The sequence below is a fragment of the Ciona robusta genome, chromosome 7 (genome assembly GCF_009617815.1).
Source record: "Ciona robusta chromosome 7, ASM961781v2".
NCBI lineage: Eukaryota > Metazoa > Chordata > Ascidiacea > Phlebobranchia > Cionidae > Ciona > Ciona robusta.
This window is the reverse complement of record NC_143241.1, coordinates 1543866-1562478: the sequence shown is the minus strand read 5'-3', so window position 1 is coordinate 1562478 and position 18613 is coordinate 1543866. Positions and strand designations below refer to the sequence as shown.

General features: G+C 32.5%; 1 protein-coding gene across 8 annotated transcripts in view; it reads left to right on the top strand.

The window, feature by feature from the left end:
• Positions 1 to 18613, top strand: part of LOC149733354 (uncharacterized) — a 45243-nt gene that overhangs the window by 15548 nt on the left and 11082 nt on the right. For 2 of the 8 annotated variants that reach the window (XM_089880965.1, XM_089880958.1), the window contains exons 3-17: positions 2172 to 2267; positions 4421 to 4540; positions 7601 to 7733; positions 8008 to 8169; positions 9124 to 9262; positions 9403 to 9543; positions 9825 to 9948; positions 10639 to 10740; positions 11290 to 11359; positions 12781 to 12912; positions 14064 to 14159; positions 14470 to 14595; positions 14766 to 14960; positions 15140 to 15183; positions 18004 to 18117. In XM_089880965.1, coding sequence (XP_089737091.1) covers positions 2172 to 2267; positions 4421 to 4540; positions 7601 to 7733; positions 8008 to 8169; positions 9124 to 9262; positions 9403 to 9543; positions 9825 to 9948; positions 10639 to 10740; positions 11290 to 11359; positions 12781 to 12912; positions 14064 to 14159; positions 14470 to 14595; positions 14766 to 14960; positions 15140 to 15183; positions 18004 to 18117 — 1794 coding nt within the window. The remainder of the gene's footprint in view (positions 1 to 2171; positions 2268 to 4420; positions 4541 to 7600; positions 7734 to 8007; positions 8170 to 9123; positions 9263 to 9402; positions 9544 to 9824; positions 9949 to 10638; positions 10741 to 11289; positions 11360 to 12780; positions 12913 to 14063; positions 14160 to 14469; positions 14596 to 14765; positions 14961 to 15139; positions 15184 to 18003; positions 18118 to 18613) is intronic. The other 6 variants (XM_089880959.1, XM_089880960.1, XM_089880963.1 and 3 more) reach the window with 6 other exon arrangements.

Genomic DNA, 18613 nt, shown 5'->3' with positions numbered 1-18613 from the left:
TACTAAAAATAAATATTCCTTACTAACTACGACTTTTCTTTCGAAAATCGCTGCATATTTACACCAGGTAGAATAACCTTTATTTAGGTTTTAGGGTTGATATAATCGGCAGATTGTTGTTATTTAGCAATAATCTCGATTAGGCAAACTTTGCGAAATGTTTTTATATTTACTGTGCATAAAAGCTGAACACAATTTGTCCGTTTGATGTCAGAAATGCCTGGCGGCGATACTGTTTGATCAGCAGGCGACATAAAAATTGTAAGACCTTCGAAGTACCGGCGGCAATTAACGCATTTTCAGTTAGATGTGTGTTGCAACTGATGGAAACATTTTCTGGTGTGATGCAATGAATCCGCGTGTAAATCCCTACTGTTACGTAATAAACATGCTGCCTGACAGAGGAAAACATTGTGAATATAAAGCAGCAATACTTACGGAACAGATTTAGGTTGAATATTAGGGATGTGCTGAAGTTTTAAAAGCTCGGGTTTGCCAACCGTTGAGCTTCAACGAAAAGTTCGGACAAGCTTTAAGCCCGAGCACCTTTAATGCCATCAAGAAGAAAGGGGTACGAGAATACGTTCATATTCATTCGAAAAGCATCCCTAATCAAAATAATACAGAACACGTGATGTGTGGTTAAAGAGACGTCTCGGTTTGCAATTACCAGTGTTGCAAAATGTAAAATTCATATAAAATATATTTAATTAAAAAATGTTTAAAAAAAAAATGTTTATGACTGTTGCAGCAGTTTTTTTTATTTCCTAAAAAAAAGTTTAAGAGTTTTGGGCTTTTTATTTAATCAGATACAGAAACATTGAGCGCTTGTGTAATTCGATACGCGCTGTAATTCGTTACCGGCAAATTCGCAGACATTGCGTTTCGTTACTTTTGCTGAGAGAGCATATTCACAACAAACGAAAAATAATTGAAAAGAACGCTATGCTGACTAGTCTCATTACCTTTAAGTAGCTTAACTTTTTTCATTCTTAATAATTTTTACTCTCGCATGCAACACTATAGCAATAGCATTGGGCGCTTGTGTAATTCGATACCTGCTTTAATTCAACACTGGCTGTAATTCCATTAGGGCAACTTTGCTGACATTGCGGTTCTCACAACAAACGAAAAATAATTAAAGAGAAAGCTATGCTGATTAGTCTCGTTATATTTTAGTAGCTTCCTTTTTTTCATTTTTAATATTTTTCTCTCTTGCGTGCAGCGTAGCAATAGCATAGGGTTTGGCCCAGTTTTCAGCTGAGTGCTGAGTCAAAAAAGACGCTAAGGCACGAGCTTTTCAGTTCGAGCTCGACTCAGCACATCCCTGTTGATTATTACGACTTATCTTGTTTGCGATGCAGCGATAAAACATCGTCTGTTTAGCAGCAATAGCGAAATAGTAATAGACTTTCCAGAAATATGCGTATCGTATTATGTTTTAAGTCTGCCTAGCCTGTGCTGTAAAAGTAATGTAACAAAATATTGTAGCAATATGAAGGTTAAATATACAACGAACGTTTGGTTAGTTAGTGAAAATTCATGGACAACAAAATTTGAATACAAAAATCGCTATTATGACGTTAATAAATCAACATGTAAATCTCTACTATTTCAAACATTCTGCTTGTCTGGAGTAAATCCTGTGTAAACAATGACTTTATTGCGCTTAGCATAGTTTAATGTTGCTACCGCAGGCGCATGAAAGCGGTGAATAAAAACTTACGGGTTGATTTACGCACATATTAATACAGCGCTTTGCAACTATTAGTCCAACATTTTCTTGGAAACACCCCTGTCAGAATAATCCTTGATCTACCTATGCATACACTAGTTTCACTGAAACCAATGAACTGCTTGCTTTTACGATGCTAAGCGGATCAACGTGTGTTTATTTTACATTGATTCATTATTGAATATTATTCAGGCTGCTCCTGGGTACTGTGTGTTTTTCCAGGTTATGCGTGCATACCCTACATACCCATGTTAGGCGCCCATGGCTGTTCTGTATTTTTAAACTTCGATGGTATCTTTAGATCACATTTTGAGCATATCTATCAAAACACAAATTTTGATTTTCCATTGGTATGTCCCATTAAAAAAGGCTACTGAGGAGATGTGTTTGCAGTTTTAACATTTTAGTTTAGTTATTGAAAAAATTGTATTGACAGGTGAATGTTGAAGCACAGAATGGTAGTTTAGATGAAGCTTGTAATATTGAATCTACAAATATTCAATCTGTTGAACCAATCAATGAAGAAAATAAGGTAAATGTGTTGGCATTAAAAAACCTCTCTCTTTCTCTCTTTGTATAAAACAAAAACTTAAAAGCCTTATAAAAAGTTTGAACAGTAATGTATTTTATTATGTCAACATGTATATAAATACATAAAAGGGAAAAGCGTCGCTAATCAAAATAATACAGAACGTCGAAAAGCATCAGTCGAAAAGCGTCGCTAATCAAAATAATACAGAACCCGTAGTTTGCAGTTAAAAAGATGTATCGTTACGTAATTATTATGAGAAATACAAGTAAATAACACGAAATATCACTGTAAGCTTAGAAAATCAAGTTTAAACAGTCTTTTCCTTGCCCTGCTGATATAGTTTTTAACATATTACCTGAATTATATTATTGTTGTATGACAATTGGTATTGTTTAAACAACAATCGGTATTGATCGGACATCAATTGATAAATATGTGTCCTACTAATGTATATAATGGTAAAACAAAAAATTAATATAAATATTAATAAGGTTTAAAATTTTGCTACTAATTGGATGTTGCTAGTGATACACTGTTTTTCGCACACAAGCCACTTCACATAAATTATCAGTGCAAATGACTGAATTTGCAGTATGTTGTTCATATATTATCTTGTTATTGTATCACAATATCAGTATAATATATTTAAAAAAATTCCTAAGAAAATGTAACAAACAAAAATCAAGTCGAACCAATTGTTGTGTAAGTCGTATATATTTCTCTTAAATGACATCGTCAGTCTATTTTAATTTAGTTCCAAATAGTTCAACTTTTTCAAAAAATTGTGGATTTAGAAAATTGTTCTGGAATATTTATTATTTAACAAATTTTCAGTTTTTCTTCCCAGTCGCATTTACTCTTCTGTCCTTTATTTCCCAGTTAAAAATCAAATAAACTGTTTAAGAATTGAACATGAAGTATGATTCCCATTGGCATAGAACAAACCAAACCTGTCTAATTTAACCAATGCAGTTCATTAGTTGATTTTTAATTTTTCCAGACTTTTATATTGTAGTGTTTTTTGTTTTCTCTGCTATGTGTGCCATGCAATGGCCTTGAAACAGTTGGTTGCAGTATAATTCCCAAGGGATTTTACCCTGGCTTTACATGAACTTATAAAGCACCATGTGCTGACATTAACTTGCAGTAATCACTTGCTGGCGACCCATGAGAATCCCTTTAAGCACTTTGTGCGTCATTACAACAAGACTCAATTACTGAGGTCTGCCTGGACCTCAACTTCTTATTATTTTCTTTGATGTGTTGGTGGTTACAAACTTTAAACCTATTTTTAATTTTTATTTTGTCTAATTGGTTTTACAGTCTTGCCTAACCAACAAAGCAAAAGGGTCATAATGTAGTAAAAAAAGTCAAGAAAAATGTTTATTTTTAAAAGCATTTAACTACCTTATTTTATTAATATTTCCCTGAACAGGTTTTTGATCGTTATCCAATGAATTTTTTTTTTATGTGGCAAATTCTGTGATTTCACTGATTTCCAGCTTAAAAAATTAAATTATGAGATGTGTTCAATTAGACATATAGGTTGCTCTTCTTTGTTGGTTTGCTTAGTATGACCAATGGATGATTAATAATGGTGTGGCAGTGAACTTGTCGTGGCGTATTAGAGAATTCACTGAATAATTCATAGAATAATTCATCAAGTCGAGACCTAGCATCGATGGCTAGAAGCTCCAACAAATTTTCTTTATTATTCAGCTCTAATAATAATAATATATTCATCTAGTGATTTGGTAATTCGCATTACATTCCCATATTGTGTGCCAAAGATGTGGGAGGTCTTTAGTGTTCTATACATTATACTGATGTTCTTATTTTTCAGGATTGCATTTTAAAGTTTCTGTAAAGTACATACGTCGTTACTTCATTGTACATATGTTGAAATACAACATATAGAATTTTTTTATAATATGTGAGGATTGAAAATATTAGGACAAACTTTTTTTTTTATCGCCACTGAATGATTAGTATACTTGTATAACTTTAGCTGGTGGTTATTTAAACTTTCATTCTTAATCCTATACTTAATCTTATTGCTTTTGGTGCAATTAATGCATTCTACCACTACTATTTAGTGTTCACATTTGTTATACTTTATTTGTCAACAAACCTACATACATAGCTTATTTTAGGTTTCTCGTAAAAAACTAAGCCGCGGCAAATCCTTGAACCATGATGAGATGTGCGATAAACAAGAACTTGTTCATGATGAATCAGTGTTTCCATCTCCATTTGTCATTACCCAGGAAGAAGTAAGATATTCTATTCATATCTTAAACATCACTATTTTAAGTTATACTTCACTGTTTTGTGATTGTCAAGAAAGTTTTACTTATAATTGTCAAACATATTTAATCATTTATTTAAGCCTGACCATTGTTTTTAAGTTTAAATTTTAGGATTTATTCAATATATATATGTATTTTAAGTTTTCTAAAATATGTTTTTTTTACCTAGAGGTTTATACTTACCAAAAGTTATAAAATCTTGACTCACTTATATTTTTTTCTTGTTTGAACATAGCTACATAAATGTTCAGTTTATCTATGGATAAACATGAGCTTACGCTGTTAAAAGCATATTTAATTTTCAACACAAATGCATGATACTTAAACTTGCTGTATAATCATCTTTTAAAAAAGTTGGGCAGTCATATTGAAACTTAAATTTAAAATTGCTTAAAAAAGTGCTCATATGTATGTTCACTTAAAAATTGTTTGTAATTGTTTTACATATTCAGAGATAAAAATACATATTCACAAATAAATAAGAAAAAAATAAATAGTTAAACTTGAGTAATACTTTTATTTATAGAAAATGTCATGCCTTGTTTAATGACCATTTTTTCACACCTGGTTTGATTTATTTATGAAGTTGTTTTTATTTCTTAAACTTGGTGGTATCATAAAATCATGTTTGACCATTTCTACCTATAAACAAATTTATAATTTTGTTGGTATGCCCCTTTAATGTGTGTTTGTTAACATCTAAATCATATAAGTTTGCTTGTTTTTTAATTGATAAATTCTTCACGGTCCTAACTGCTAATTTAAGCCATGCTTTTAACTGTGGAAAAATTGTAACTATATAAAGTTTTATCTCTGTTAATTTGAAGAATGATAACAAATTAGGTATGTCACCCAATATGCTAATATATGCAGAGTCAAGAGTTGTAAAAAACTACCTAAGAGGGTGATTTTGTGACTTTGCGGGTTTTTTAGACTAATAGTTGCCTATTAAAGCGTTGGTTTTCCCTAATTAATTCATTGGGCATAAATTTTAAAATTTGACCTAAATTTGCGCAAATATGGTAATTACAAATTAACATTGTATTGTCTGCTGTTTCTTGCAACTGTGATTTCTTACAACTTTTTAACCCTGGATAATTCAATCAATAGCCCACTGTAAAACAAACAAATATTAACACCTTAATTAGCAGTTGGGTGTTTGGTTTTGGGAGTATGTCATGCTGACAATTGCTTATTAATAATATTTCGCTTAACCAGACGCCAATCACCTGCTCGGTTAGAGCTAAGGTTAAAAATCAATATTTCTTCAATTTCTACCATGACCGCAAAGTGATAAATATAATATTCTTTATAGTTTATTTACCCACATATCAAATCTCATGTTATACATCTTTCAACAAAAATAAAATAAAAATAAATAGATATATACTTGTTAATTTTAGAATAAATGTTCAGGTTTAAAACTGCATAACTAGCAAAGAATTAAGAATTACTTTTGTGCTTGATAATGTGCAATAAGTGGGAGTGGACCTCAAACCATAATTAATTACACTACTTACAATAGTTATACTATTATAAATTCTTGTGTATATTTAGTTAGGAAGGAGTTAATGTTTGCAAAGTTCACAGGCAAAGTAAACTTCCACACATCAGAAACCAGTCAGTCAGTAACACAGTAATCTGTAGGCTACTTTTTGATTCTGAACCTGGGCTATCACATTACCAGTTCTTGACATGAATTATGATACCACTCCCTAATACTGACTGTGAACTCTCGGAGTGTAAGATATTGATGTCACTGGCACCATATGCAACACTCCAATCAGGGTGAATTACGTAGTGTTGTTTAGCACATTAGTGGGAATGTAAATCATTTTTCGATGAGATATTCTTGTTATTTGGGTGTCGTATTTCCGCCCATGTCTCAGTACTTATTCTGTACATTTAAATTTTTTTATTTGTTTCTCTTTACAAATTAAAAGTTATATATATATATATATATATATATATATTTGTATGTAACCTATGTAACTTACTTTTATCCTTATGTGGCCAGAAAACAATAGTCGTTATCACACGGGTTTATCACCTCGTGCCAGCCTACGAGTTACCATGTATGTTACTTTGTAGGTGATTATTTTTTTTTTTAGATTTTTTTTGTGTATGGCTGATAATTTGGACAACCCATTAGTGACCACTGGGTTGGAGCAATTGTCGTTAACTGTTTTGCACAAAGACACATACGCCCACAATTGTAGCAGTGTCGAGCCTTGAACCCATTACCTGTAGGTTACAGGCAGGCGCGCTAACCACTACGCCACGGCGCCGGACTTATTTAAATATATACAAAAAAATAAAAAAAATATTTAAATTTAATACCACATTTTAGTTAGGAATAAGCATAATATATAACAAGTGTAGAAAAAATCAATTGACAAGTAATTAATGATAACAACGCTCTCAAGCAATGTAAATCTTGAACCCGTCAGAAACCTGTTGGTTACTCAGTAATCAGTAATACACTTGGATGTCTGTAATGCACCTATCAAATATTATAAATGAAAATAGTGCAGCAACTTAAAGATAGACTAGTCAGCATGGCTTTTTCTTTAATTATTTTTTATTTGTTATGAATTTGCTCTTTGGAATCTGTGATGAGGATATATAAAGTGGCTTTGTGAAAGTTCGTTTTTTTTGTTATACAATAGTAACAAATAGTACAAATTTTGACATCTCTTAGTTCTACTGGGTAATGATACTAGACTAATGCATACTCACTGTGTGCTCACTCATTAGACCTGTGCTTTTTGTTTCATGGAAAAATGTAAAACTTAAAATTTGGCATAATAAAATTGACTGGGAGAGTTGTTTTTTAAGGTTTTAAACTAATGCCTCCATTGAGTTTCATATTAAAGCAACAGCCAAACAAAATATTTAATTATTAATGAGAGTTCAGTGTTTGCATTCACACCAAAGTGAATCTAGAATGAGTTTTAATTAGGAATTAATAAGATGTTGTTGTTTTTCGCTAAATTGGAGGTTTAAGTTGTTCCTATTTACCAGGCATTAAGGGAAACGTACCCCTTACTTGCAAGGCAAAACAACCGCTACCACTTTGCTTCACCTGGCGGTGGAAATGATGAAAGTGGTGAACGACAGAGGCTCAACAATGATGTTTTGGAACATTCTTATGAAGGTTTGTATTAAATTTTTTCGCTTAACCAACAATTCTATAGATCAAGGTTCAAAAACGTGTGTGTTGCAGGTTGCATCATATTTTCATAAAATGGAATCAGTGTGTAACAAAACTTTTAAAATTTAGCAGAATGATTTTTGTGTGTTATTTTAAAGCCTAAGTATTAAAAGTCAAAAGGAACTAAGTCTGCATGAAAAAAAGGACAACCTTACTTGTGGTAAATTATATTAAGTAAAAAACATGTTTCAATGTAGTATTTTCATGACTTTACCAGGTCACGTGACACAACGTCCAACATTACGTCGAGAATCGGATAAACCCCCTCGACTACAAAAACAAGCCAGCAAAGATCGACTCACCCCATCTAGTGGTAGATTATCACATACTCACAGCTTTGAATCAAACGGAGGGGAGAGCACTGGAAGTCTTTCTAAACGTAAATATTACATAACTTTTATCTTTAGTAATAATCCAATTGTGAAAGAGAACCTGATATCAAATTTTGTATTTAAATTACAAACTATTCTTTCTGAACTGAATCTACCATTTTATTTTTGTTCAGATCAAAACCAAACTGTTTTTGAGTTTTTGCACCTGTAACATCACAGGTGCTTCTCACCCTAGTCCATGTCTTAATATAAAATAGTTTATTTTGTGGTATCTCAAAAACATTTTTTTACAAACTTTAGTTTACCAATGCATTAGGCTACTGAACAAGCATAGCCCACTTGCTATTGTTTGTTTACGCTTAAAGACACACAGTTACTCTTAGGATTACAACCATACCTTGCTAGCCATTTTAGGACTCTTAACTTAAAAATATAACAAAATATGACTGCAGTGACCCTTTAACATGAGGCTTCTTTATAGTGGGAAAGTTAATACACTGTTGTGTTTTATGTGACTTACTTTAACTGAACCTTAACTACATTTTCTGTCAATTTAGCTTAAATGAAAAATCAACAAACTTTGTTGATATTTTATTCAAAGTTCTCTGTTTAAGAGTTTACCTATTGCCTTGAATCAATGACATACTATGCTGACTAGGAACCTTTTATCCTATTAGTTTTTAAACAATTTTTTTATTTTAAAATATTTAATATTTCTCACTGGTATTTGTTGTTTTATTTTCTGTTTGTATTAACCATTGAGTTTGGAAAACTGCTGATTCTCATTAACCCAGTATTAGGTTTCATCCAAATATTAAACTTATTAAAATCTAAAATTAATAATTTTTAGACAAAGAAAAATCTTCACGAAGCAGGCTTTTAGAAAGAATAGTAAAATGATTAAATATGCACTGTTTATCAATTATCCACATTAACTGCCTAAATTATAGATTAAATTTTGAAAATTAAATAAAATTTTTAAGCTCCTATCTTTCCTACAGATTCAAGCACTGAATGTCTTGATTCGATGGGAGTGGACGTGCATGAGTTCCTCGTTAAAGCTCTGCAGGGAAATTCCCGTGATCGTAGCATCTTGTTGAAGCTCGAACATGACATGGTTCAATTTGTCAGCAATTCAGAGTAAGTTAAACTATGTTATTGATGTTGGGTTTAAAAAAAAGGAAATTTTTAGTTGTAGCTATGGGACCTTACCAGTTTAAAATAGAATATTCATATATTAGTATTATAATTCTTTATTCTCAATAAAAACTATCTTCTAGGATTGCATTTATGAAATTTCCGGAAATGACATCCTACCATAGAATGTTAGTACATAGAGTTGCTGCATATTTTGGTTTGGATCATAATATTGATGCAAAAGGGAAATCTGTGATCATCAACAAAACAGCGTACACAAGAATGTATGTATTATGTATTGATTATAATTCTCAAGTTCTGTTGATACTGATACTTTTATCTAGTTTATTCAGGAAAACTTTAAAAACAATTGTTAGCATATTGTGATAATCAAGGAAGCCTTTTAATCCCATTTTATTGGCAATAATGTTTAAAAATGTATTCTCAATGCAACAGACAGATGTTTTAAATATTTTAACGGTTGTAAAAAAAATCTTACTTTTGGAAAATTGAGTATTAATTCAGTGTTGTTTTTTTGTTCCATAATGCAAATTGTTGTCCATAGGCCTGAGAAGAAGTTTAGTGACTATTCATATCACGGTGAAATATGTAGCTCACGTGATGAAGATATGAGACGCAGATCGATATTGAAAAGGATGAAAAATTGTCAAAGTTTTGAACATTTTAAGGTTGATTTGTATTTTTAGATTTATTTTCTTTTTATTTCTAAGAGTTATTACACCTAGACCATTTGGAAAATCAGCCCCTTTTCTACAGTTAATCGTCGAAAATTTTTCTAAAGTATTCTAGTACTACATCTTAAATTAAAATGATTGCATCTTGGGCAATTTGTATGTGACAATCAATTTTTTATCCGATAATAAAAGTGGATTCGGCCATTCTGGATATCTCAGTTCTTAAAGGGGCATACCAACAAAAAATCAAAATTTGTGTATTGAAAGATATACTTAAATGTGATCTAAATGTACCAACAAAGTTTAAAAATACGAAACAGCTTTTTAAAAAAATGAGTTTTAAAACTGCAAATTTAACCGTTGAAGTAAAAAATTACAGTGGCGCAATGCATGAGATTTTCCATAGGAAAAAATTCACTCAACTTTGATCGTTTCTAGTTTCTAAGATACTAAAGAAAATACAAATTTTATTCCCGATTTGGTATAATGACTGCTTCTTCTTCATGAATATAAAACATGTAAAACATATACTTTATTATATTTATTTTCCATTGAAGATAGATACATAGTATGCTGATCAGGCACTTTTTTCCTCTTATTTAATTTTTTTGTGTGACAATTATGCCACCGATACTGGAAAATATATTGTTATAAATTAATGAAATGTGTTTTTTTTAATTTCAGTCTGAGCCCCATAAAAGTTGGAAGATGATGAAGCAACGATCGTTTGAAGAGAGAGAAGTTAATTATGAGAAAATACGTGCAAGAATTTTCAATGAGGCTGAGGTAATTTGCCAATTTTTGCCCTTGAGAAAGAGAAGTTAGTTCACCCTGCATGTACATGCGTTTATCTCTACAACATTTGCCTGTATTCACCACAAACTAAGGAAATGTTAATATCACAAAAGAATGAATATGTTGACCCTAAATAAACAGGAACCCATCAGGTCAGGTCACGCATAAATTTTATCATTTCTTGTTTTATCAATACCAGCAGGAAAAGAAATTGTGATTAATGTTTTGAAAGCCAGTTTCGAGTCGTAAGAATATTGACTATCAAATTGATTTTTATGAGATATTTTTTAAATTCTTTAAACTAGGATTTCATTATTCAGTAGTTCTGTACTGTTGTTCAAACCTTTATATGGTACCAGCCATTACACAAACAAAAATAACACTTAAATTTATGTTTGTTAACACAATAGAAACATAAAGGGACTGTAAAATAACAATAAAGTAATTTGATAACCTTAAGTGGCTCAAATGTTGACAAAATAGGTATTTTAACTAAAGCTTGTTTAAATGAAACTACATTTTTCAATTTTTCATTTGCAGCAACTAAACGATGGTCTTGATAAATCACAAGTTGGGGATTTATGGAGCAGAAAGCAATGGGATGGAACAGGTTAGATTTTATTTGTTTTTGTTTCAATCAAAACTCTATTCTTCCATTTTTTTATGGTTGTACACAGGGGAACAATATGATATTCTAGAATTGTAATACAGTCTCCTTAATATTATAGGACAACTATTTAACCAAAAACCATTTATTTACACAGAAATAATACCTTGCTTGAAAATACAGTGGACGATGTAGAAAATAGATAAAACTGTCTCATTGAGTTATTTTGTATGGGTGCTGAACTGCTAAATGTTACATTACACATAAACACTGACGGTTTCGTCATTTTTTGCTGGAAACGGTCATCACAAATCATAGGCGTAAAGTTTTACAAAACGTTGTGCAAAAAAAAACAGGAAAAAATAACGTCTTCGCGCCAGCAGGCGTGAAAAGAATCGATTTGCAACCCTTTGTTTTTGGTTTGCAATCCTTTATGTGCTTTGTACACGCTCAAACAAATGTAAGCGTATTCAGAATTACTTAGGAATGAGACGAAATTTAAATTATGCGGGTTTGGCGAGTCCATGTAATGAGAAACGGTTGAATCCGATTGCCCAGCGAGTGATGTCACAATGGCTATGTCGTACGTGACTTTCAACAAGCCCGCCCGAGTCTGCGGTTATCGTACAAACGAAAACTTGTTCGTCAGTATAGGTAGGTTTCTAGACCAAAATATCGCGAAAATAAACTGCCTAAATAGTTTTCAACACTGCTCTATATTTATATACGATGTTTTCCTTAGCCAAGCAGCATGTTTATTACGCAAGAGTAGGAATTCACACATGGATTCATTGCAACATAATAGGGGTTTTTTGAACCGGGCAATTGATTACGACATAATGGCAATTTACACGTTGATAACTTACGTCACAATGACGATTCACACATGGATTATTTAGCAAACATGAGTTTTTGCATCGGTATTGACACATTTTAACGAACGTAAACAACGTTTTTGCGCAGTAATACTGATCTTCGTTTGGTCGAATGTAATTCCTTACGCATTATTAATCCATAAAAAATCAAAAGGTTGCCAGGCAACCCTGCAACTCCGTAACTTTATGCCAGTGTCACAAATCCCATTTATCGTGCGAATAGAGAATCGTTTTCAAAATCATTATTATTGTTATTAGATTGTTGGTCCAATTCAAAAAAATAAATGTGCCGTAAAATTTTCACTAATTATCAATAATTTTTAATATAAAAGTTTCCATGTTTGTTATGCAAACTTCGTAATTTAAAATATTTGTACACCAAAGATGAATACATTTCTCAACTGTAGACCTGTAGTCTAATGATAGCTGTTTATTTCTGCAATTTAAGTAACCGGATTATGTGCATTAAAATAAAATACTTTGATGTAAGGTGTGTTTAAAATGGGTTCGCTAGAAACATAGCAAAATCTTATTTGTTTTCCTGTCTAGAACAAAGTTCTTCAAGAGATAACAGTTCCTCTCCACTGCCTCCTAGTGATGATACACCTTCAAATCTGCGACCAAAACCTGGAATCACAGTTTTATCCCGTCGGCATAATCCAGAATTTAATGGTAGCACCAGTGAGTTTATTACACAAATATTCAATTTTTAACATTAGAGATGAAGTAAAATAAAGTGACTATATCGTGCAAAAGCTGTCTGCTAAAAGGGCATACCAACAAAATCATGATTTGTGTATGGGTACAAATGCTCAAAGGGAATCTAAAGGTTTAACCAAAGTTTCAAACAATGAAAGGATTCTGGAACTGCCTGTCAAAGCCATAAATTTAACCGCTAAAGTAAATGAAAAGTCGGCCGTTTTACAATGCTTGGGATTTTCCATAATAAGAAATGTCGCTTAACTTTGACCACTTGTAGTTTCTAAACCACTAAAGAAAATTCAAAACAAATTATATTGTGCCAAGTAAAGACATACTTGTTGTACACCTTGTGTTACACTGAGGATGGTATGCAGAAAGTATATTCAACATTGACCATGAATCAAGTTTCCTTGTAGGTATAGCAACGAGTTACACTGCATGCAGAAAAAATAATCAAAAGTTAAATAATATTTTTTGATCATAGATTATTGTCAAAAAGTTAAATAGCGAAATCCGTTGAGTGTCTGGGGGCATGGCAAATTGATATTTTTTAGAGTTGGTAATGCAACATGAGATTGATTTCTGCAAATTCAAGTCAAATAGATTGTGTTGAATCGATTTTTTTTTATAAGTTTTATCGGGATCTAGGTTCTTTTAGAAAGACATGCTTCGGATCGCAGAAGTTTGGCTATCACTTACTTTGACTCGCTGCTTCACTTTCCATACTATTTATACTGTTTATATTAATTACTATTCTATTGGGGTATTAAAACATAAAAAAATGTCTTTGGCTTTGTACTGAACATTTTACCGCTTTTTTACCGAGAATTTCCTTCTTCATGGAATAATTTCTGAGAGAAATTCTCTTTCCTACTTGCCTCTATTGTTGTGTCACAAATACAGAAAAAATAATCTATATTCAGCTGAGAATTACTGATTGTACTTTCTGCATACCACTTAAGTTTTTTGCTTGATTATTGTTTAGCTAATTAATGATCAAGCCTTTTTCCTAAGTGCGAGAAGCCATTTTTGAGGTGTTGTAATTAGCATTTGGCTAATATCAAACAAAGTTCCACTATCAACAATTTAAATATTATATTTGCATAACAAATATTTTTATCACTGCACAGGTCCTTCCAGCAGTACCTCTTCTACTAACCAGTTTGTAGCAAATGAAAGTTCAAACGAGCATTTGAATGGTGGCACACATGTCCCGTCTTACCAAGGTCAGTTCAGACAATTAAAATTTTTTATGACAACTTAATTTTCATTATGTTTCAAAAAAAGAATTTTTAATAATTTTTGTTAGTGTTTTGTGTGTTTTTGTTATGCACACCTGGTACAATACATTTTCTATGTAAACATGTTAGTGATTATTGTTATTAATAAACAATATAATAGAACTTTATTTACCTTACTGATCTTATTCTTTGTCTTTCATTCTTGCCTTCTGCCTTCTGACAAACTGGTGAAATTGCACGTTTTATGATGTAATGTTGGCTGTTGCATGTCATATTGTGTGTATCGTTTACTCAGCTTGTAGCAGCTTAAGATTGCCCTCCCCTGGCCATGTTGTAAATTTGAAACACACTCAATTAGTAATTGCTGTTCCTGCTGGTTTCTCAGTTGAACCAGGCACACTACTGACGCATCCACGCACCGGTTCTTAGTTTTTACCATATCTCACAAGCTTAAAATGCATTATCACCAGCTCTTTTTTTTAATTTATTCATATTAATTAAGGGAGTACTGCACATGATGTGAATGAATGTGTGTGAATGTTATTGTAACACCTAATTCACACTTCTAACAAAATATGTGAAAACACGTAGGAGCTCCGTATGTAACTATTGATGGCCAACCCCTTTTGTACCCATCTAAACCCCTCATGGTCCCTACATACCCCACACCACCCTTCCCCGTGCAGATGGGCTACCAACCCCTTCACAGACCCAACAAATTCTACTCCACCCATTACCCAGCCCATAGGCCTCCATATGCCAACAATCACTGTTTCATGCGACAAGGTAAGACATTTTACATTGTAAAGACACTGAACTTTTTCCTAGTTTTTTAAAAAAGTGTGGGAAAGGGTTTTTAATTCAAATGCAATGTTTACATAGGAATAAACACGATAAGGGGAAATGTGGTAAATTTACTATATTTACTAATTTTAATCAATTAATCAGATTCTCATTTTGTTTAGATTCCAGAGAAAGCTTAATGTCTCACCCACGTAATGGTTACTCTGTAAGTTTAATACTTATTTACATATTTTAGCCTATTATTAATATGTAAGGGTGAGCCAAGATACAAACTATTGGGATTTGGGGGATTGGAATATTTACATCCAATATTCAATCGAATCCGAATATTTGATGACGTCATTTAATTAATTCACTTATGTGATGACGTCATTTAATAAATTCACTGATATGAAACAGAGATCAAAGATCTAATGCGTGGACATGTTAATTAAACTAATTAGCTTAGTATTAATTAACCCTTTTACTACAACGGTTGACTGAGCTTGATCAAAAACTTTTATTGCGTCCTCACTTAAATGGAAATAGTTTGATTCAGACGTGAATCGATGTGAGGATTCCTTATCTCACCAACACGTGCCCTCCAAATTCCCAGACAATATAGCCGCTGTATCGACAGTAGGGATGGGCTGAGATCTAAACTATTCGGATTCGGCGAATTCGAATATCTAGGGTCCAATATCCGATCGAATCCTAATATTCGATGACGTCATTTAACCTAATTCAATGTGGTGAAACAAATGGATTTATTTAACCGCTGCATATCCATTTCGTTTCTATTGGTAACGTTCTATCGTAGCGTTATATGCGCGCCGAAAAATTAATTAACAACCTGTCAATCAACGCCGGCCGAGTGCCGATAAAAGGCGACGCACCACTATTAGTCACATGACATCAAAGGTTAAACTAGATTTTTACACTTTTAGAATCCAAAGTTACAAAGTTGCCAGATTAAAACGTTGTATTGACGAGTAGATGTCTCGTCAAGAATACGGTTGAATCGTTCTATCATACTATAATTGTAGCCAGCCATGTAAATGTGCAAATCATGATAATTTCGTTTTTATATTTTCTAAAATCGGACATGGTAGAAAGCTACGCTTTTACAAATGCGGCAATTAGGTAATAGCAGGAGCATGAGCTGTAATGACGTCATTAAGGAGAAAGACACACGGAAAGACGTTAGGTTTTAGTCGAAAGGCACAGTTAATCAAAATTGCACAAACACGTGGTTTCCGATCAAACGAACAGGTGGTTCACGATCAAAGAGGCCGCTCAGGACGCGAGTTTCATGAATTGCAGTGTTGCAGAACGTTGAATACATGTAAACATTTTTTAAACAAAATATATTTATAACTATTACGGAACATTTTGTAATGTTGAAATTGGATAATTTTACATTTTTTCGCTTTTAATTAGGAAATTAAGCGCGGAAACACTGTCCACTAGGTTATTCGAAAGGGCTGCGATTTCTTACTTTCTTTGAGTTAATTCCTAACGAACGAACTGGGTTAGGTTATAACATAAACGGCAATGTGAAACCGCATAATTGTAGGTCGTAAAACACACTGTATCTAAGCGTCCAGGAATTTACTGTTTTAACGCAATCAATAGCGTGCATGGCAATTTGGGCGAAATAGAAAGTATTCGGATTCGACCACGCATGTTTGGATTCGATCGAATACCTAAAAATGCGTCGAACAACGCCGAATATTCGGATTCGATTCGGCCCAACCCTATCGACAGTGCTGATTACTAGATCTATTCGCCTAACGGTTATAGCGCACGCTTTACTAAAGTCATGTCCCGGGTTCGGTCCTCGCCTGCTGTAACAATTATTTTTGATTTGTTTTCTTTTAAAAAGCGATATATGTGACTAATACTATATATACTTTTTGTTTATATTTGCATACTAACGTAAACAAATCCAAAAGTTACCGATTACCGGCGACTTCCCGAGGCATGGCAGTTTACTTGACTCGCAAGCATTACAATCATTAATTACTCATTATTTGGACGATTTTATACTCTATAGTTTATAAGGCTAAGCTTAGTTAAAATTATTGTATTGAATACAGTCGATTAATCAATGTTATAGTACATTCTAAGTACGAATTAGCACCCTAAACAAACAGAAATGTAATCGTTAATTACTCGCTAATTAAACGATCATATGCAATATGGTTTATAAAACTATGCTTAGTTCAAAATACTTTATACAGTACAATTATTTAATTAAAGTTTAAGGTGCATTTTGAATTTGGCGCATTTGATCAAACAATAAAGCAATCGTTAATTAATCGCTAATTATGCGAGGTAAGTGCGGAAAAAAGTCGTCCAAAAAACAACAACAACAAGTACAACTTTTCGACGAAAAAGGATCTATATGACCACTAACGTGCTCAATTATAAAACTAATTCACTGAAAGGTAAAACAAATGAAAACCAGACAAGTTTCGTAAACTACAGTGTTACAAGATATAAAATTAATGTAAAAAAATTTAAACAACGCCTATAAAGGACTGTTACAAAAGATTTTGCAATTTAAAAAAAAATAGTTTTACAATTTTTCCCTTTTAATTACCAAATCAAACACGAAAACACCAACCACTCAGTAGTTCGCAGGCTCTGAGATTCGTTACTTTCCTAGAGTAAATCCTAATGAACAAAATTTGTTTGAAATGAGTTCCATTACAAACTCTAATATAAATATTCGGATTCGATTTGACCAATCTCTAGAGTATTGTATTATTGGCTAATTGCTTCAACTATGAATGACTAACTTATGCGATAATAAAAATCGTGAGCTGCCTTTTGTTATTATGTTTTATTTGCTTCACTTTCTTCCTATTGTATATTTTCCTCTCTCGCATGCAATATGAAAGCAAGAACTTGCAAGTTGTTATTTGGGCCATCTTTTAGCCCAGGTCTAAAATTTTAACAGTTGGATCATAAGCTTTTGAGTTTTGGCCAGGCTCGACAGGTGGCCAGTGCTTTGTATTTGTAACATTTTATTTATTCACAGAATGTACCACAAATGACTGAAACAAGTGAAGGAAATTACCCCCAGCCCCAGTACTACCCCCCTACCTACCAACCTGCTCCAGTTCAACTGGTATATTACCCCAACCCTGTACAGGTATGTTTTTTAAATGTAAACTTTTATTGGGTTAGGTAATAGTGTTAAATAAAATAAGAGGCTTATGATTTAAACTTGCAGTAATAGTTGGTCCATATCTTAAATTATATTTAAATAATGTTTCTAATAAATTTATCTTAGCTTACTGTCTGAAGTTATTGGGCACAGTAGTGCTGATAGATCTCTATCGGCCACATAATGACCTTACATATCCTGTTTTTCACAAACAACATTCTAACATTAAACTCTTCAAACTGCATAATTAGGAAGTAATTAATGGTTGCTTTGATCGAATACACACTTCTAAAATGTTTTCTAAACATAAAGCTATTGAGAGCATTCAAGGCAATATTGTTAACTAATCATGACCATACATAAATATTAGCACCTAACATTGCCTACTAAGCGAGTATTTGTACATTTGTATAAAAATATTCAAACTATTACCTTTAAGTGAAGATGCAAAAGCAACCTTCATTTACCGTATAAAATTTAC